Below are 16,961 nucleotides of genomic sequence, written 5' to 3'. Positions count from 1 at the left end.
TAAACTGGATGTTGCTTGATGGCAACACTGACCTTCCCTTCAGTGTGCAAACTGTAATAAATGCACCTGATACTCTGAATGTTACTTCTTCATAGCCAAGAACTAAGGTAACAAAAGTAATAAACAAAATGCTACAGAGTAGACTAAAGTATTAGGTGTTTGCATTGAAAAATTACACTTTGGTGCTAAGCCCAAGACTTGAACTCAAGTGGTTTGATTTTTGGGTCTATTTCAACTAGTTCCTCCCCCAACTAGTTCCTGGGCTGACAAATAGGTTGAAGTGCTGCTCTGTATGGAATAAACCTTTTCTATCGCTTTGTATAGGCTGGACTTTCCACTGGAGTTTCAGCTGGAGTGGAGACAGCTACACCTTGTGCTAGCTTAATTCTACTGAAGATGTAATGTTACCTTCTCCTGTCAGAAAGTAACTAACGAAGCCTAGCTGAAATCTAGAGTACATGTTAAATACAACTATTAGAGCTCAATTTCTTACTGTTTCTGTGCCAAGAACAGTCCACAAAAAAAGCTGACACTGAAGAGATGGTAGGCGTTACATCTGACAGGTTTTATTTCTGAAAACAAAACAAAATAGAACTTTGCAGCAGATATAGAAACGCATCTCGTATTTTGTTATAAAGTGCTAGTGTCCTACCGAAGAATCAACAGCTTCACCAGCTATAGCATAGTTATGTGTCTCATTTAATATTACACTGTAGGAAAAGAAAAAAAGCGTTTGAAAGCAGGGTTAGCTACACGTTAAAAAACCCTCGGATGAACGACAAGAAGAACTCAACAAAAGGTATCAAGGGGAGAAGTGCCAACGCTTTAGGAGAATGAAGCCTTTCTGCCCTGTGTTCTTCCGAACGTATTAGTGGAAATTTATCTTACCTGACAGTGAAGAGAGTGTCAGTGTAATGCCATGCAGCTGCAAGAAGCAACGTAACAAACCAGATCTGGATGCACCCAGAGTGAGCTGGATTCAGCAGGTGTTTTGTTGAAAGAACAAAATGAGAGCAGGTGAAAAAAGATGGGAATCCAAGGAATGCAGACGACTGTTTTAAGGTAATTTGGTAATCAAAAAAACAGAATAGTGACTGCGGTGTTCCTGACTGGGCATATTCTACTGAAGGAATATGTATTTTGTAAGAAGATTTCCTCCAGCTTTTTTTGCTCATTGAATCAGAGCTTTTATCCCCCTGCCTCAGGTATGACCTTTACATGGCCTTTAATGCTGAAGCTCTTCCAGTCCTGATGTTTCTTTGCAGACATACCACTGCATACCCAGTAAAGGCAGTGTAAGATTGTGTACATTTCTTCCTCCCTGAGTAAATGGCACATAGTTTAAAAAGAAATAAACCTAAAGGCTGCTTTTGACCTTCTACTGCTTTTGATTCAGAGACAGGAGTTCTGCTCCCATGTGAACAACTGGTGTCTACTGGCTTCATGAAGCCTGTACTTGGGTCTTCTGGGATCAGAAAAGTACATTGCAATCAAGGAGGTTTCAGGCATCCAAGGACAGGAAAAGACAAGATCCCAAACAGTCTAACTTTCAAGCCTCAAGAGGGTAAAATAACTGGGCAGAACACAGTCCTGGTTTAAATAAGTTTCCCAAGTAGTGGGGACAATTAAACATCAATGACAATAGAGAATCCATTTCTGAGTAAGTTATCTTAGTGTCCAAAGACCAAAAACATGGCAAGGGCTTCTTCATGTGAGATGACTTCTCTTATACTTGGATGGACTATAGATGAGCTTCCCAATTGTGCAAAGACGACAAAACCCAGAAACACAAAGCTGATACGTGGAAAGCTCAGGAGAAAAGGTCAACTCTTCTGCCACAGCCCAACTGCACTGAGTCCTGGCTCTCTCTGGCCCATGATCTCCAGCTTTATGCCGATACAAATCCATCGAATTCTGGGGCACTTGCATGGGTCTATGGATCTTTCCAACAACGTCAACAGTGCTGAACCAGGCTCAGAAGTTTTTTTGGTTTTTTTCAATGGAAGCTCCTCTTATAGACGTGCGTAAACAAGAAAAAATGGGCAGAAGTTATTTGCAAAATATGTGACATCTTTGTAGTCATTGTGCAGAAGTTGAATGGATGATCTGACAGGAAACTACAGTTCACAGTTCTGAGGATTTGCCTCTGGGTTTTGGCATCTTCCATTTTCAGGTGGAAAACGAGCTTGTTTCTTTTTAAGTATTAAAAAGCCAGTGAATTCATATTGTAGCTAAAAACAAATTCTGCAAATACTGCTAACTCAGCCATATGTTAAAGTAAACAATCATTTGATAGTAAAACAGGTGAAGTATCAAAGAAGCTCTGTTTGAATAGTATTTATTTGCAATCATTAAGTTTAAATGGGAAACGGTTTACAGGCACACACTAGATAACCAAAATAGAATGAACATAAAGAAATCTATTTGAAGGTCCTTTTCAAATATTTCAAATATTTTATTAAATATTTTATTCAGTTTCATTATCACAGTTTAATGTACTTTAGCATGTTATACACATGGCTTAACATGTGCACTTAAAAATATCAAATTAGAGGTTTTTGAAGAAAGTATGACATTCTATAAATGTGCTTACTGACTTTTAACTACACACATCTAAGAAGGCAGTAGCTCTGTTATACCACTGATGGAGATGAACTATTGTAAGGCATGTTTACACCAAGCTTTGGAGAGAATAAAGACAAATACTGGGTCAAAATTCAGTGGACTTATATGTGAGAACAAAAGCTGAAGGACTGGGACCTAGCAAGAAAGATGATAGCAAATCAGTTGTGTTAAAACTGTCAACAGATATTGGTTATTAAAAGCAAGCACTGCTGAGAAAGAAGGTTTTTGTAGCATCCAGGTCAGCAGGATCTGTGGGTTTTTTTCAGGTGTGATTTTTGAAAATCACACCGTATGGTGTAATATGAAGGAAAGAGCCTGAAATCTAGCAAGAAAGTTGGAAAACTATCGTCTAAGAAACCTCAAGTTGTTTTATGACCTAACACAGGAACACTTTTGTACAGAGAACATGTTGCAAGCCACTGCCCTCCGATGTGTATATGCATATCTATACATACATGCAGACACATGCACATACACGCCTCTCTCACTTTTGTCACCTTCAAGGCCCCAACCACTGATTGAAGTGTTATCAGTGTGTGGGAGAAAATAAGGTTTCAGTCGCAGGGGTGAAAAGAACAGGTTAGACCATTACATTGGGAAACCTAGTTAGTTAGTTAGCCTGTACAGTTGTGGTTTTTTCCAGTAGAGTACAGTGTGGGTCTGCTGGTATATGCTAACAGTTAAGACCCAGAAACTACAATACAATTCTTTGGAAGAACTCAATAGATGTCAAGCTACTGGCAGTGATTTTTTAAACTCCATGTCAATGAAGGCCCTAGGTCACAATGACGTGCCTCCCCCAGGAACATCACGCAAGCCCAAGCTTAACTCCAAGCGCGTAGTGGTCCGTAACCAGAGTTCCTGCGCTCTCACAGTGCAAACCACAACGCTGCCCTGTAAGTACGAATGGTTTTCGGCTTAAGCTTGGGTGTGTTGCTGAGTGGAGAACTCGTGTCAAGTCTTCCTAGATTTCTGCCGTAGAGGAATCAATGGGGGAACATAAAATATACATCCATCTCATAAGCTTCTTCAAAGTTGTCAATTTAGTAGAAAATTCTGAGTATATAAATGACTATAATAGTACTTAGGTGAAAGCATAAACCTCGCTGTGCCTTTTAATTGGGGAATTCAGGGGAGGAGGCAAGTAACTCTTTCACAGACTGAACGCACTCATTCACAGCGTTCAGTGTCCTGAAGTGCCTCAGCATCCTGGCAGCTGTAGGTGACAATTCCACAATATGTACAAGGTCAGGAGAACGCCACAAGTATTACAAAACATGGCAAAGATACCTAGGAGCTCTACAATCATCAAACAAGCACGGCAAACAAACGGCACCTAATGGATAATGTATGGTATACAACACACAAGTTGCACAGTTATGTTTCCTTGAGAAATCAGGATTGCAAACATAAACTCCAGAATAAGTTTCAAGAGCAGCATTTGGCTTCCTGCCTCACCTCTGGCAACACCTGAAGTCCACCTACCACCCCACGAGGGCTGCATTTTCTGCTGTTTCAAAAACCCATCTTACTGAACTAACCAGAGCTACCGGTCCCATGTCCCGCAGCCCATATGACTATGGCAGAGGTTAAAAAACAACACGCTCCAGCAACGCAGTTTGGCTACCACTGTATATTCAGCCTTTACGTTGTCTGCACTATATAAATGTTGCTCTTGGAAAGTAAAGCACACAAGGATATACAAATAGGATCAATGGCTGAAAAGATTACAAAATCAAGCCTGAAAGCAAATGGAAGTTAATGAAAGTAGTCTTTTAGGAGAGGTAGCCACATTAGACTCAGCATTCAAAAAAAAGGGAGTGCACTCAAAGGGTCAACACACATTATAGTCTCTTGTAGACCCATCATGTTTTTGTTTTTCCTACTTTTTTTTTTTCAGAATGTACACACCCAGGCGCACACACACATATATACACACATCTATCATTTTCTGCTAATCCCCCTTTGTTGCCATAACTTTGTCACACTGAGAACAAAGGCCAGCTTTCCTTTCACCCTCTCTTTGTTGTCCTACTGTTGCCTTCAGTCTGTTCAGGATCCATACAGTAGCTAAACAGGCAGTGGAAATTAAAATTGCTTCAATTTAATATCCTGTTCCAAAAGATAGCATCCAAACTATAAGGCATTCCCTTGTTACAATGCGAGCTACAAGTCTCTTGGGTTTCTACTTGATACAAACTGCAGAGAGGTCCTCAGCCTTGTGCTACAAAAGCAGCTCTCACCCAAACAGTAAAGACCAAAGCTGGAATTCAAACACCGCAAGTTCACACGCTTCTACCCATCCCTTGTTCCTGTGCCCCCTTCCAACAACGCTTATCACTTTAATTTCAAAAGTCATGCACCAATGCTATAAAATAGAAACCCAAACTACCAAGAAGTCTCTTGCTCATGACTTTGGGATATTGTATTAGTATAAAAGAGCATTCAGTCATCTTAAATAAATATATTCTATTTCTGAAATCACAGCACATTCAAGGGGTAGTTACTGCCATAAGCAGAGCATTAAGTAATCTCCATAGATGTTTTTAGAACCATAGAATCATTTAGGTTGTGAAAGACCTTAAAGATCATCGAGTTTTGACTGATTTGTTCTAATATCTGGAAAATAACCTACTGTGGGGATAAGAATCTGCATCTCAAATGTTCTGCAGAACATTTTTCCCATATTTGTATACAGTACTAGAACAATTAAGAAGACATTACAGTAATTTTCTCCCAGCTGCTTAGATTTGTAGCTTCGGCTACGATAATGTATTTTGTATACCCCAAAACTACATATGAAATATCAAAGATCACTAAATAAATAAAAGCCAAGGAAAACTGGGACAGTACTGCATTTTGCACTTGAGACAAGATTCCCCCCTCCCATGGATAAGTCACAGAGTACGACTACGGTAAATGCTGTTCTTTGTTTTAAAAGAAAGATTTATACACAGGTTCAGATCCAGAAAATAATGTGAAATGCATAAATATTGATAGCTTTAGCTAAGTTAAAATGGGTTCAGTAAAGTATGATACAAAATATTCAGAATAAACAAAGCAGAAAAGCATCATATTTTGGTTTGCTTGAGATATACATAAGGTGCAACAATTTCTTCTCTAGAGGCATTTGTGGACAATGTGTTAACGGTAACAGTGTTTGCTGGTATACTGAAGTACACACAATAGCAATAAGATTTTCCAAAATGAAAGCAGCTGAAATTAATAAAACTTAAACCAAAAACAAACAAGGAAAAAACCCAACCCAAATACAGTAAGATATTGGTCTGAAATTTTTGTTGTGCTAACAGACTTTGTTACCTGAAAATACTGATACCCCTTCTAGTAGATTCAGGGAAAATTCTAGCTACTGAAATCAAGACATCACTCAGAGAACCAACAAAGGCAAATGCCTAGTGAACTATAAAGCTTTGCAGGATTTCTGCTACTCTCAGTGCCTAATCGCTTAAAAATTAAGCATATCTACAAAAAGGTTTATAAGTATCTGAAAACAGTCATATCCAGTAAACTGACCCAACCCTACCCCCTCTCTAAGGGAAAGTCAAGGAAAAGCAGATCAAGTAAGATATTAATTCATATAGAAAAAAGTAATTTTCTGTTTCTTTTAAAAAAGGTACCATTAATATACAGAAATATCTTCAGGAACAATATTGAAATTTAAATCGAGGAAGGATGGGGTACTTCGACAAAAATATATCTACTCTAAAGGTTTCTAGAGAAATAAGTTAGTACCATTGTCAACGTGAACGGCCTGCACTGTAAGATATTTGGATTTCAGCTAATTATAAAGTGGTCCAAAACTTCAACAGCCACCTTACTGTGACCCAACAGCTTTAAGTCTTTAAGTTTTTCCCGTCTTGTTAAAATAACTTATAAAACTTTAATAAAATCTTATTAAAAATACCGCCATAGGCTGCAATGGCATTCTAGGGGCTCTTAGTCATACATTCACCTGAATTTTTAAAAAGCCTTTTCACTGATTCATTGGCTCATAAATTTTGTTGTTCTTTTGTTGTTGTTCCCTTCTTCCAACACATGCAATCTTGATGGTGCTGTTTCAGTGACACTTCCCCATCTCCCTGCCTTCTGTTAGACTTTTAATCCACTGTTACAACTCATTGTGTGGTGTGTTGTATATTGTTTCCCGACACTGAACCAAAGACTTTCACTTAACTACAACAATGAAAGGCTAAACCTCGCAAGCATTAATAGAGTTACTGTCCATATGGCTATTACATCAAATTAGTTACAAAATAACCCCAAAACACATTATCAATTCAGTCAAGTATAAGAATGCCTGATAGAATGATGTAAACTCGCATCATTTAAAGACTTAATTCAAAGAACTTCAAACTCAATCTAATACTATCAAAAATTCAGCCGGTATGACGAAGACTAATAGAAAATTATTGCTGGAGTCCAATTTGGTAAATTGTTGTGCTACAATGCAAAAAGTAGGGAAACATCTTGTGCTATAGAAGAAGTACCCTGTTGAATTTGTAGCTTTAGATCAATTACTAGTGATCATTTTGCATCTGTTGGTAGGAATCAATGCTTGGTTATACAATAGTGTAAGTCAAGATAGCGAAGGTAACAGGCCAAGTGATGCACTCGGCCTGCTTTTGGGATGTATTTATGAGAGCAAACCAAAAATTCAACATAAGCAAAGACAGAAACTGGCAGATGGATCTGTTTGGTAGTCTGAATTCAGTCAAACGTTACTCTTGGTTGTAGTTTATCAGTATACAACTTGCTGCTTTACCAACACAAACTGTAATTGGCCTTTTATGGAAACTCTGAAGCTGATTTGGACTGTGCATAGTAACTACAACAATGCCAGTGTCTGTAGAATGTAAAAGGTATGTGTATCAGTGTACATGTATATCGAGAAGTCACGGTTTTAGGTTTCTCAGAACGGTGAAATAATACTAAGGTCACTTTTGAAAAACACATTTGCAGTACTTTTTGTTTACAGGAAAAGTTTCAACAAGTCGCTCAGATATCTATGCAAAAATAAAGGAACCCTCCAAGGCATAAAAGACAAGTCAATTATCTGCAGTATTTTCTTTTCCATACACCACTCCTTTTTCTAATGCACATCATCCTGGTTATTCAAAGCTAAATTAAAAAGAAACAAACCCAAACATAGCCTGTCAGAATTTTTGCCAGTAAACTCTACCACTCTGGTGGCAAATATAAAAGTGCAGAACATCTGGACCACATGGCTGCCCAAACACCGCTAACAATGGTACATCTGTCCAGGCTGCCTTGAGTTCTCTGGAACAGGTTTTAAATTCATTCTACAATATAAACGTAGGCATAACCTATTAATATAAACCATCTTAGAACTTAAATCTTCATGTACAAAAATGACTAAGAATATCTAATAATAACTAGTGCAGTGCGTCAGTGTTTTTGTTGTTGTTGTTTTTTTTTTTTTTTTCATTTAGAATAACTAGGTATTATACGAAACTAGTTGCCATACTCTCTGGTTGGTAAAAGAGATGCTGTGTGAGCTAACAGTAAAGGCAGCCATTTTCACACCAACCACCTATTTACTGTTTAAAAGCCTTCAATAGAAAGCAAGCTCTGGGATCATTCCATTTCTGTTCATTAATAGACAATTAATATCTCCCTCCTACATACTGGGTTCCGATTTGAGGACCTGGCCCAAGTTGCTAACATCTGGCTTCCAGTGAATTCTGGGCCACTCAGAGCAATAAGCACTTGCTTGCAGTCTGTAAGTTTCCATCATATGGACTGACTAGCTTCCCTTGGTAAAGACAAGGCTAGGATATTAGGTAAAGCACAATGTTTTACAATAAAGTGGAGCTTCACTGGTCAGCGCAGGAAATAAGCACTGGAGCCTGAGACATTTCATTTGGCTGTCCGTCATGTGGGAGAGGTGTGGCCCTCTGACTTCTGCAAAAGAAGAAAAGAAAAGCCACCCATCATTATTCGGAGCACAGGAGGTGCTCTTATCAGAAGCGGCACGTGGTATGGTTTTAACATCCGACATTAGTGCACCGTAACTCCCTGCTGATACAGATGCCCACACACCGCTGTTACACACTCCTTCTAGTAGTATATCCCGCAACAGTAACGCAGCATCCTGAGGATAGCCTGCAACACCACGCAAAGTCTGGCAAAACCAAGTGGTGATGGTTATTTGACTACACAAAGCAAAATGCAAAGCTGAAGAGTAAGCTAAGAGTGCACAAGTGCCCTCACTCATTTTGTCAGGGAGCGGCTCCAGCCCTTGGAAGCAGAGAGTATAGCTTGTGTGTGGCAAAGGAAGGTAAATGCACAGAGGCACATATCATGTTAATGCGAGTCAATAGCAAGCTTTTAAGCAATATGGAAATATACTCAGCAGCAGAGCTGCGCTTTGGGATTACTCCAAGCTTCGTGAATTAACACTTCATCAGCCTTAACACAACATCTCTTTCATTACTACAGCAGTGTTAATTTACAAATGATCCCCTGGCACAGGGTATCATAAAAATAAACTGCACTAGAATTATGTGCTGGAAATCAACATCAATCATTATAGCAGATGGACTCAGGAGAGGTCCTTTGCAGCTTGCCTTTTAAAATGCATACACAAACCACGTCACTGCCTGTTATCTAATCTCACAAGTCAGGTTCTATTTTTGTTACAGTATGTGTCATTCGCAGCAACTAAAATCTGGAGCCCGCTTCTTATTTACACAAGGGCCATTTTACCTCCCCCTGGCACAGCTAAGAACCCAGCAGAAACAGGGGTACCAATACGCTTTGCACAACCAGAGTGCAAGGAAGCGGCCTTGGCACAAAACACAGCTCAGGCTCACAGTGTTTAACTGGGGCACGCACAAGGTAAATAAAGCTAAACAGAAGCCTCCGGATAAAAGCCATGCTGCCACTTCCAGACAAGCTCTAACTACCATTAAAAAGGAGGTTGGCTTCTGTGGCCCAAGGCTCTGTGAAATCATTTTATAATTAAATTCGGACACTGAAGAAACACATCAAGCAAACCTCTAATGCTGTTCTTCACATTTCTGGCTATTTCCAAATGAAGAAGTGAGTTGCAAAAGATAACAAAGAGTCGACAGACTAGAAAATAGAGAAGCATCTAGCCCAATAGACTTAGGTTTCTGTTTTGACTTCCATTTGCCAAGCCTGTGAGAGACATGGTTAAGTTTCTACTGGGAAAGAGTCCTCCCCTGTTGTAATTTTCCCCCAGGGTGATTACAAGCTGGAATTTGCAGCAGTTGCTGGACATTTGCCAGTCTGGTGTTTTTCAGGCCCAATGGAAGGTGCTGCATTGCTCCAGCTGCATGATGACATGACAGAAGGTGGCAGTAAGAAAGAAAGATCCAAACAGAATGTCATGCAAAACATTAGCTCACTTCAGCAGGGACCAGAGGAGGACAAGAACTCTTAGAGGGACAAAGAGGGAAAAACAAGAGCGAAGCAAATCCTGTTGCTTTTGTTCAATTCTGGTCAGTGTTAACGGAAATCAATGAAACCACAAGGGTTTGAGTGAGAGCAGAGCTTAGCACAGCACTTCCCCAAGTCTCACTTCATGGCTTCTGACCACAGAAGACGACAGAAATGAGTTCAGACTTTTGCAGTCTTGACAGCAGACACTTGTTTTGCAATGCCAGGAGGAAAGGCCAGGCTGACTGCAGCGCGAAAACACTTCTCACCCAAACCAACGTTGCTTGAGCAAGACAACGGCTTCTACAGAGAAGAGCCAGCAGGCTGGGTTCAGCTGACTTTGTTTCTTGTGGGGCTCCTGAGCTTCTAAAAAGCCTGTCAATGTTTGATGCGTGGCCTGAGCGCACAGGACTGGGTAGGCAGACAGAGGCCATGAGATCAGCAGTAAACCGAGGTTTTAAATGGTTTAATCAACCACTGCCTTGTGGAGTTTCTTAGGCAGCCAGTGACCTGTCAAATGACATTTGCAGAGGCTATGATGGTTTCGAACTGGCCCAGCGCCTCCTCACTGACGTTCCACTGCAGGAAAGGATGGGGTTTCATCTCCAATAAGCTACAGCATCAAAGAACAACACTAGATAATTAAAGGCCAAGGAGGACTTGCTGCCATTGGTTTCCTCCCATCGCAGGTCTCACACACAGGATCTGCCCATGCTGACCTGATCCAACAGCCCTAAGTAACCTGCGCATTCTCCCTCTTATCTGTGTGGATGGTCTGCCCAGTAACTGGGGAGACCAACCCAAACTAACATGGCTTTCTGTCACCCAGAGTTGTTCTGCCCCATGCCATTCTGCAGACACTTTGCCCCTTTACAAGAGTAAAAATAACAAGTTAGCTTCCTTCAGCCATGTTCAGCATAAAAACTTCAGCTGAAGTTATATGGAATTCTCTCCACAGCCTTAGGCCACTGAAAAAATAGAAATCGGCATGCAATAGCTATTTAAATTTGGTATTATCTTACAAATGGCATCTGATAATTAGAATCTCTCAACTGTTGGGATCTCAAGGAGCCTATGAACCTGTTTATATAAAAAAACCTGGCAGGCATCTTACCAGGGAGAACCATTTAACTGACTACTGAAATACCTTACATTGTCATTTAGGTGAAGACTTAACACTACTAAGCAAGTGGTGTAAAACAGACATTCACAGAAAGCTGTGGAAGAGGAAGCACAGGCCAAATTAAACAGTCTGCCATTCACATGCTTTCTGAACAAGCTGTCAGCCATATACTATTCACTAAGACAACAAGGGGAAAAGAAAACCATACCTGTGTACATTTTCCATGGCTGCTACTTCTGCCAGAGCAGCTAAGCTAAAAAATGCAGACACCGCTGGCATATCTGATGTAATACTATGACTTTCTTCTGTCTCTGCATTTCTGGAGCATTCACTGTTGCAATCTGTTTCTGCACTTGATGTTTTCTGAAGAGTACTTTGTGGCAGCTCTTTTGGCTTCTCCTCTGCAATAGAATAAAGTTATGCTTGCAAATCTAACCCTTAAAGTCATAGCAGCCCATCGAAAAACTGACTAGTCTGGTGTTAACAGAATCTTTACCCTGAGGACTTGGATTTTGCAAGTGCAATGCAATTCTTGTTGCAACCTCTTCTGACCTAAGCTATTGGCAGAAGCACAGCACTAAGGTTTATGAAGCAGCTTACTGATTTTGCATTCAACTGAGTTTGATCTTTTAGGTCAGGCAAAAGAGCTTTTGTGTATGTTTAAGATACAGAAGTCTTGAAAGATTATCTTAACTGCAGAGGACTCCTGCAAGGACTGTGGCATTGACTGTCATATTATGGAATTAATTTTTACATCCTATAACTAGGTGCAGTGTAATTTCTTTGCTGGACTGGAAACAAATTATGAAAGGTAACTGTTTACTATTTCTCTATGTATCAGCTGTCAATTCACAGTATGAAATATCCAGGGAGAGAAGACAGATTTGGACATTCAAACAAAAGAAGTTGGCCGTTATGGACTCAGTGATTTCACAGTTGACTGATACCTGTATTTTAAAGAATGACCTTTCTAAGCAGGTATGAAAACAAGCTAACTGAAACATACTTCCCTGATGGGTTGCTCGTACTTCCAAACCTTCTCCAACGATTCATTTTTAATAGAATTTAAACTCCAATTTCCTTACCCAGTGTCCCTCCTGCTGGTGACACTCGACCATCTGCTGTTCGGACAAGATGCGTGATCTTAGTTTTCCTTGCTTTCCTTTTCTGGCTGCCAACTAAAGGCTCATGCATCATTGCTGGCTCTGGAGTGTTTAGGGCAGATATAGAAATTTTATTCTTCCAGGCAGACTCACTGGAAATTCTGTCTTCTGAGAATATGGCTGAAAGGGGAAAAAAAATGCAGTTTTACATGTAGAATAATACAGCTACTAGCTATGCTCATTTACCATTTTGCATCTAGCTGCATAAAGCCTTCCCTCACAGATACTCAGAGCATAACCTATGGCAAGATATCATCCAAATGCTACAGATGTTTGCAGGGGAATAGTAGCGTCAGCTCTTAAAAGATATCTTGGAAGGTTCATGTTTCTAACATTTGCAAAGAAAACTGTGAGATGGGCAGTAGCACTTCGGCAGGAGGAGGGTATCAAACAGTCTGTATAAAACACACTGCAATGGAAGATGCCAGCAAGTAGCTAAGAGACAAAATGTATTTAAGGAACAATAATGGTCCTCACATAAGCTTATCTTAGCTCATAGACAGACTCACAAGCAGAATTCAGGAATTCCTGACTAACCCCCAGTCTACCTCAGCAGTCATTCTACGTCGCCTCCTCTAAACAGAGGGAAATACTGCCTTTTAAAAAACAACAAACCTTAAAGAACACCCAAAAGGCAACAAACACAAAAGCAGAGCTGGATCACAGTTAAAGACAAGAATGCTAAAAAAAGCAACCAAGGCATGGGATAAAATGCCATGACGGAAATACTGCCTACATAAAGTCAAAATGAGAAAGGAACAGTTTGAATCTTTCTCAGTAGTACCAATGCAGGCATTTCGAAGCGGCCTTCTGCCCTGAACTGGAACATGATCACAAATTTTTACTGAACTCAAGTCTCTTTAATCTTGTTCATGAAGAAACTGGTCAGACAACAATCAGAAAATGTATTTAATCTTCTAAAGTCTGAGATCAGTGCACGGTCATCAATTGTTTGATTTAATAAGCCACGCTGCTGATACCATAGGGCATCAATCTGTAGCATCTTTTTTCCTCCTGTGATACAAGTATTATGAAGCCTACTCCATCTGCGATCACTCTCTGTTAGGGTTAGAAAGCCTACAGGTAGCAAAAGGAATGTCCAAATCATTTCTTATGGATGTCTTGTCTAACCTGTTTTGAAACTGGGCACTCATAGCATCTGCACCAAGTCCTTGGGGTATTTTCTCCTAGTGCGTGGTATCCTGAGGGATTTTGTATTTTTTCCTAATGCCTGCACCTTATCTCCCTTGATGCATTTTCAACCCGCTATTTTCTTTAGTTCCCGTCAGGTTATACCCCATCTCTTTGCAATGGTCTTTTATATACTTCACAGCTGTTTCTGTGTCAACGGTTATCATTCTCTTCCCCACCATTTCTTTCAATCTTTCTTCTCATTTTAAAGATATGGTTAAGACCCGCTTGTTCGCTTTCTGGGTGGTAGGACCAGCAAAGTTACATACACAAAACTCAAGCCAGAGTGCAAACAACTGATCTTTCGGAAGGGCCAAGCACTGAACAAAACCAGCCTCCTGCACTGAGACCGGCTGTGTCAGGCAGGAACACTCGACCTCCCAAACTCTGCACAGTAGCCTAGCAGTCTGCATGGACTTTGCCCTCTTTCATTTTACTGTTTATTTACTGTTTATTTATTGTTTGCTTTGTAGATTTAATGAGCTGCCTATTCAAAGATATGGCTAATAGAACCTCTATCTTTTGCTAGCTTCTTTAACTGTTAACTGTGCAATGATGCAGACTGGCTGAAGAGAACATCTGTAATGCATTTTATCGTGTTAGCTGTCGCCCTCTGCTCTTTTAAGGGGGAAAGGACCTTTTAATGTTTTATGGCGTAAGAATACAATCAGATCTAGTACAGATGTGTAAAAACATTTGGAAATGTTCCAAGCTTTAATTCGTTTTGCATTCTTAACGCGCCTTCATATCTTCTCTTGCAAAACATTTTTGAACTTGTGCGTGTTCTTTATTTTGGAAAAAAGCACGCAGCTTCAATTAGCTTTTCTCAGTGTAAAGAGACCAACAGAAATCACACGAAAAGATCTGTCCCGTAACAGCCCAGTTAAGTAGAAGTGCCAATGAATGCAAATGTGACTCTCAAGTCACTCACCTGGGCTAATAGATGTTCAGATAACTGTGCTGAGACCAAAATCTCAATCGGAATGTATCATTAAATGGGCAGCTTTCTCTCTAAATTTCTTATTTGGGAATTCATAAGCCTTGATTTTATATTAATGTAATGGTTTGGTTGTAGTTCAACACTGTTAATTCTGATTTGGGGATTTGCTTTAATTAGGTAGTACTTTGACAGTGCTGTTTAATTCTAGTTTGAATTTATAATGGCTTTAATCTTAGTAATACAAGTCACTTTTGTTTTTACATTTAAGAAAAATATTAAGACATGATTTCAAACAAAAAACCATGGGATTGAAAGAAAACTGATTTGGTATGTTTTTAATTAGATGCGTTGTATATTGTAAGCCATGTCAGGTCACTAGAAATTAACTTGATCGGTCAATACAGTAGACGGTTCCCTTTTACACTGGTTTTCTTTCTCATACAATATCCACCAAAAAGCTCGAGAAATTAAAGACAAGAAAAAACCTTGAAAAGTAAAATAAAAAGAGGTGATAGTTATTGAAGACATAAGAAGGAGTATACGGTGTTGGTGTGTTTGACTAAGAGATGGTAGAATGTGCCTCACAAATTCAGGATGCAGCAAGTACATTCTCTCTTCATGTTTTAAGGTTTTTTTAAATCCTTGAAATGATACTTGAGAGTCCTCCACTTCTTTATCCTCTTCTAGCTCTAAAGTAAGCTCTTTATCACTTCATCATAACATTGCTGCCATACAGTTTTGAAGGACGGATTAAAGGTGAACAATGAGTATTTTCTTGTATGTGCACTGAAGGGAAGAGCTGCTTTTTTCTTCTCTAGCAGTTTCAGTGAACACTGGGATAACAAATCATTTCATTTACTTCTTTACAGATTATTTTTAAGCAGACACAGAACATAACTTGAAAGAAATCACACAAAGACTTCACTCGGAAGACCCTTTGCACTGAACTCCAGAGGAGAAAGGGGTCTATGCTTCAACAACCATATAGCTCAGCTAAGTGCTAACAGGAGTCTTCCTGTGCCTCCTGCAAGAGGAACGGCACCTCATGGCTTCAACTGACAAAGGTATAGCCAATGCTGATCAACATACTGATGCTCCAAACCAGGACTTGGTTTTGCTGTGCAGAAAGGACAGGGCTGAACAAGTTTAATTCCCTCTATTTTTCTTTAATAATTTCTTTAATCCATTTCACATCCCTTCTCGTTCCACACAGGCCTGTGTTCAAGAGCTGCCCCATGTAGAGCTCAGCTAATTTTCAAGAGAACGCTGGCTAGAAATACGATGAGGTTCTGCAGTTACTGTGCAGTCCTGCAAACACGTATTTACATAGTTAGCTTTCCGCATGGCAGTAGCACATGCAGAACTACCAGGCTATTTTTGCAAGCAGAGCTGAGCACATGATATGAAGATGTGGGCCTTTTGGCATGCTTACACCACACTGACAAAAACGACTTTGAGAGAAAAACATCCAGAGCCAGATTTGTTAAAAGTTAACATGGACAGCTTACTCTATTCTGCAGTCATGCAGAGTACATGCAGTCTTATTTCCCCCATCTTTATGAACAAGAAAAATGAAGTTGATCAGACTGACTCAACACACCACAAAAGAAGACAAGGTTTTCAGAGTGCACCCCAGAAAGGCAGATTTCAAAGAATTTCTTCAGTGATTCCTATCTGTTATGAGAGAGAGCTGCAGGAGTTTAACCACACTTAGTGGAGAATGAATGCTCTGTGGGTCTAAGTACACTGCTATCAGGAAGGAAAGGTGGGCTGTAATGCTTTAATGGTCTTTATGAAGTTACAAAGGGGAAGACTGGCAGAGCAGAGCAAAGCTTCAAGTTACCAGTGCCTGGAGAACCACTTCACAAAGGAAGAGATGCCAAGCACACTCTGACCTATACCTAGTGGAAATGCCAGCTCTTCTGACAACGGGATGCTGCTGCAATACCGCTCGTGGGGCCTGGCGCCACACAGAGCTGCAGCACGGACTGGGGACTATCAAGCAGAGAGGCACTAGCTGTTAAAGCAGCAGATGGTCAAGCCAGATGTGTGGATGGAACAGCCGCCTGGATGGGCAGCTCTGCTGTATGATCCTGTGCTGGCCCAGCCCTCTTCCAGCCCAGATAGATGCCAAAGGCATAGAGCTGCTGGCTCCCTCTGGGCTGTAGCCCTGCATGACATGGCTTTTTCAGCAGAAAAACAAAACAAAACCAAAGCAAAAGGTCATTCAGTTAATTTTCTGCACTTTTTTTCCCTCAAACATATTTGCTAAGGCTGTACAGACTGATATGCGTGTGGGAGAGCTGATGGAAGACCAGCGGAAGGCAGTGAGCTCTACCAGCTATGGGAGACAGGGCTCCCTCACATATTGGCTAGTGTTGAGGCTGGTGTACAGGTTCATCTCCTCCCTTCCTGGTGCGAAGGCCAGCATTGCATCTGGTTGTTACACAAAGCATGCAAGAGCCCTCAGCACAGC

At 40.3% G+C, this 16,961-nt stretch overlaps 1 protein-coding gene across 7 annotated transcripts in view; it reads right to left on the bottom strand.

The window, feature by feature from the left end:
- Positions 1–1,526: 1,526 nt before the first annotated feature.
- Positions 1,527–16,961, bottom strand: part of BBX (BBX high mobility group box domain containing) — a 144,467-nt gene continuing 129,032 nt past the window's right edge. For all 7 annotated transcript variants that reach the window (XM_065636501.1, XM_065636459.1, XM_065636468.1 and 4 more), the window contains 3 exons: positions 12,277–12,474; positions 11,400–11,592; positions 1,527–8,568 (listed from right to left, as the gene is read on the bottom strand). In XM_065636501.1, the coding sequence (XP_065492573.1) occupies positions 8,481–8,568; positions 11,400–11,592; positions 12,277–12,474 (479 nt within the window). In that variant the 3' untranslated portion in view covers positions 1,527–8,480. The remainder of the gene's footprint in view (positions 8,569–11,399; positions 11,593–12,276; positions 12,475–16,961) is intronic.

This window comes from Caloenas nicobarica, chromosome 1 (genome assembly GCF_036013445.1).
Source record: "Caloenas nicobarica isolate bCalNic1 chromosome 1, bCalNic1.hap1, whole genome shotgun sequence".
NCBI classification, from domain to species: Eukaryota; Metazoa; Chordata; class Aves; order Columbiformes; family Columbidae; genus Caloenas; species Caloenas nicobarica.
This window is presented reverse-complemented; position numbering and strand designations above follow the sequence as displayed.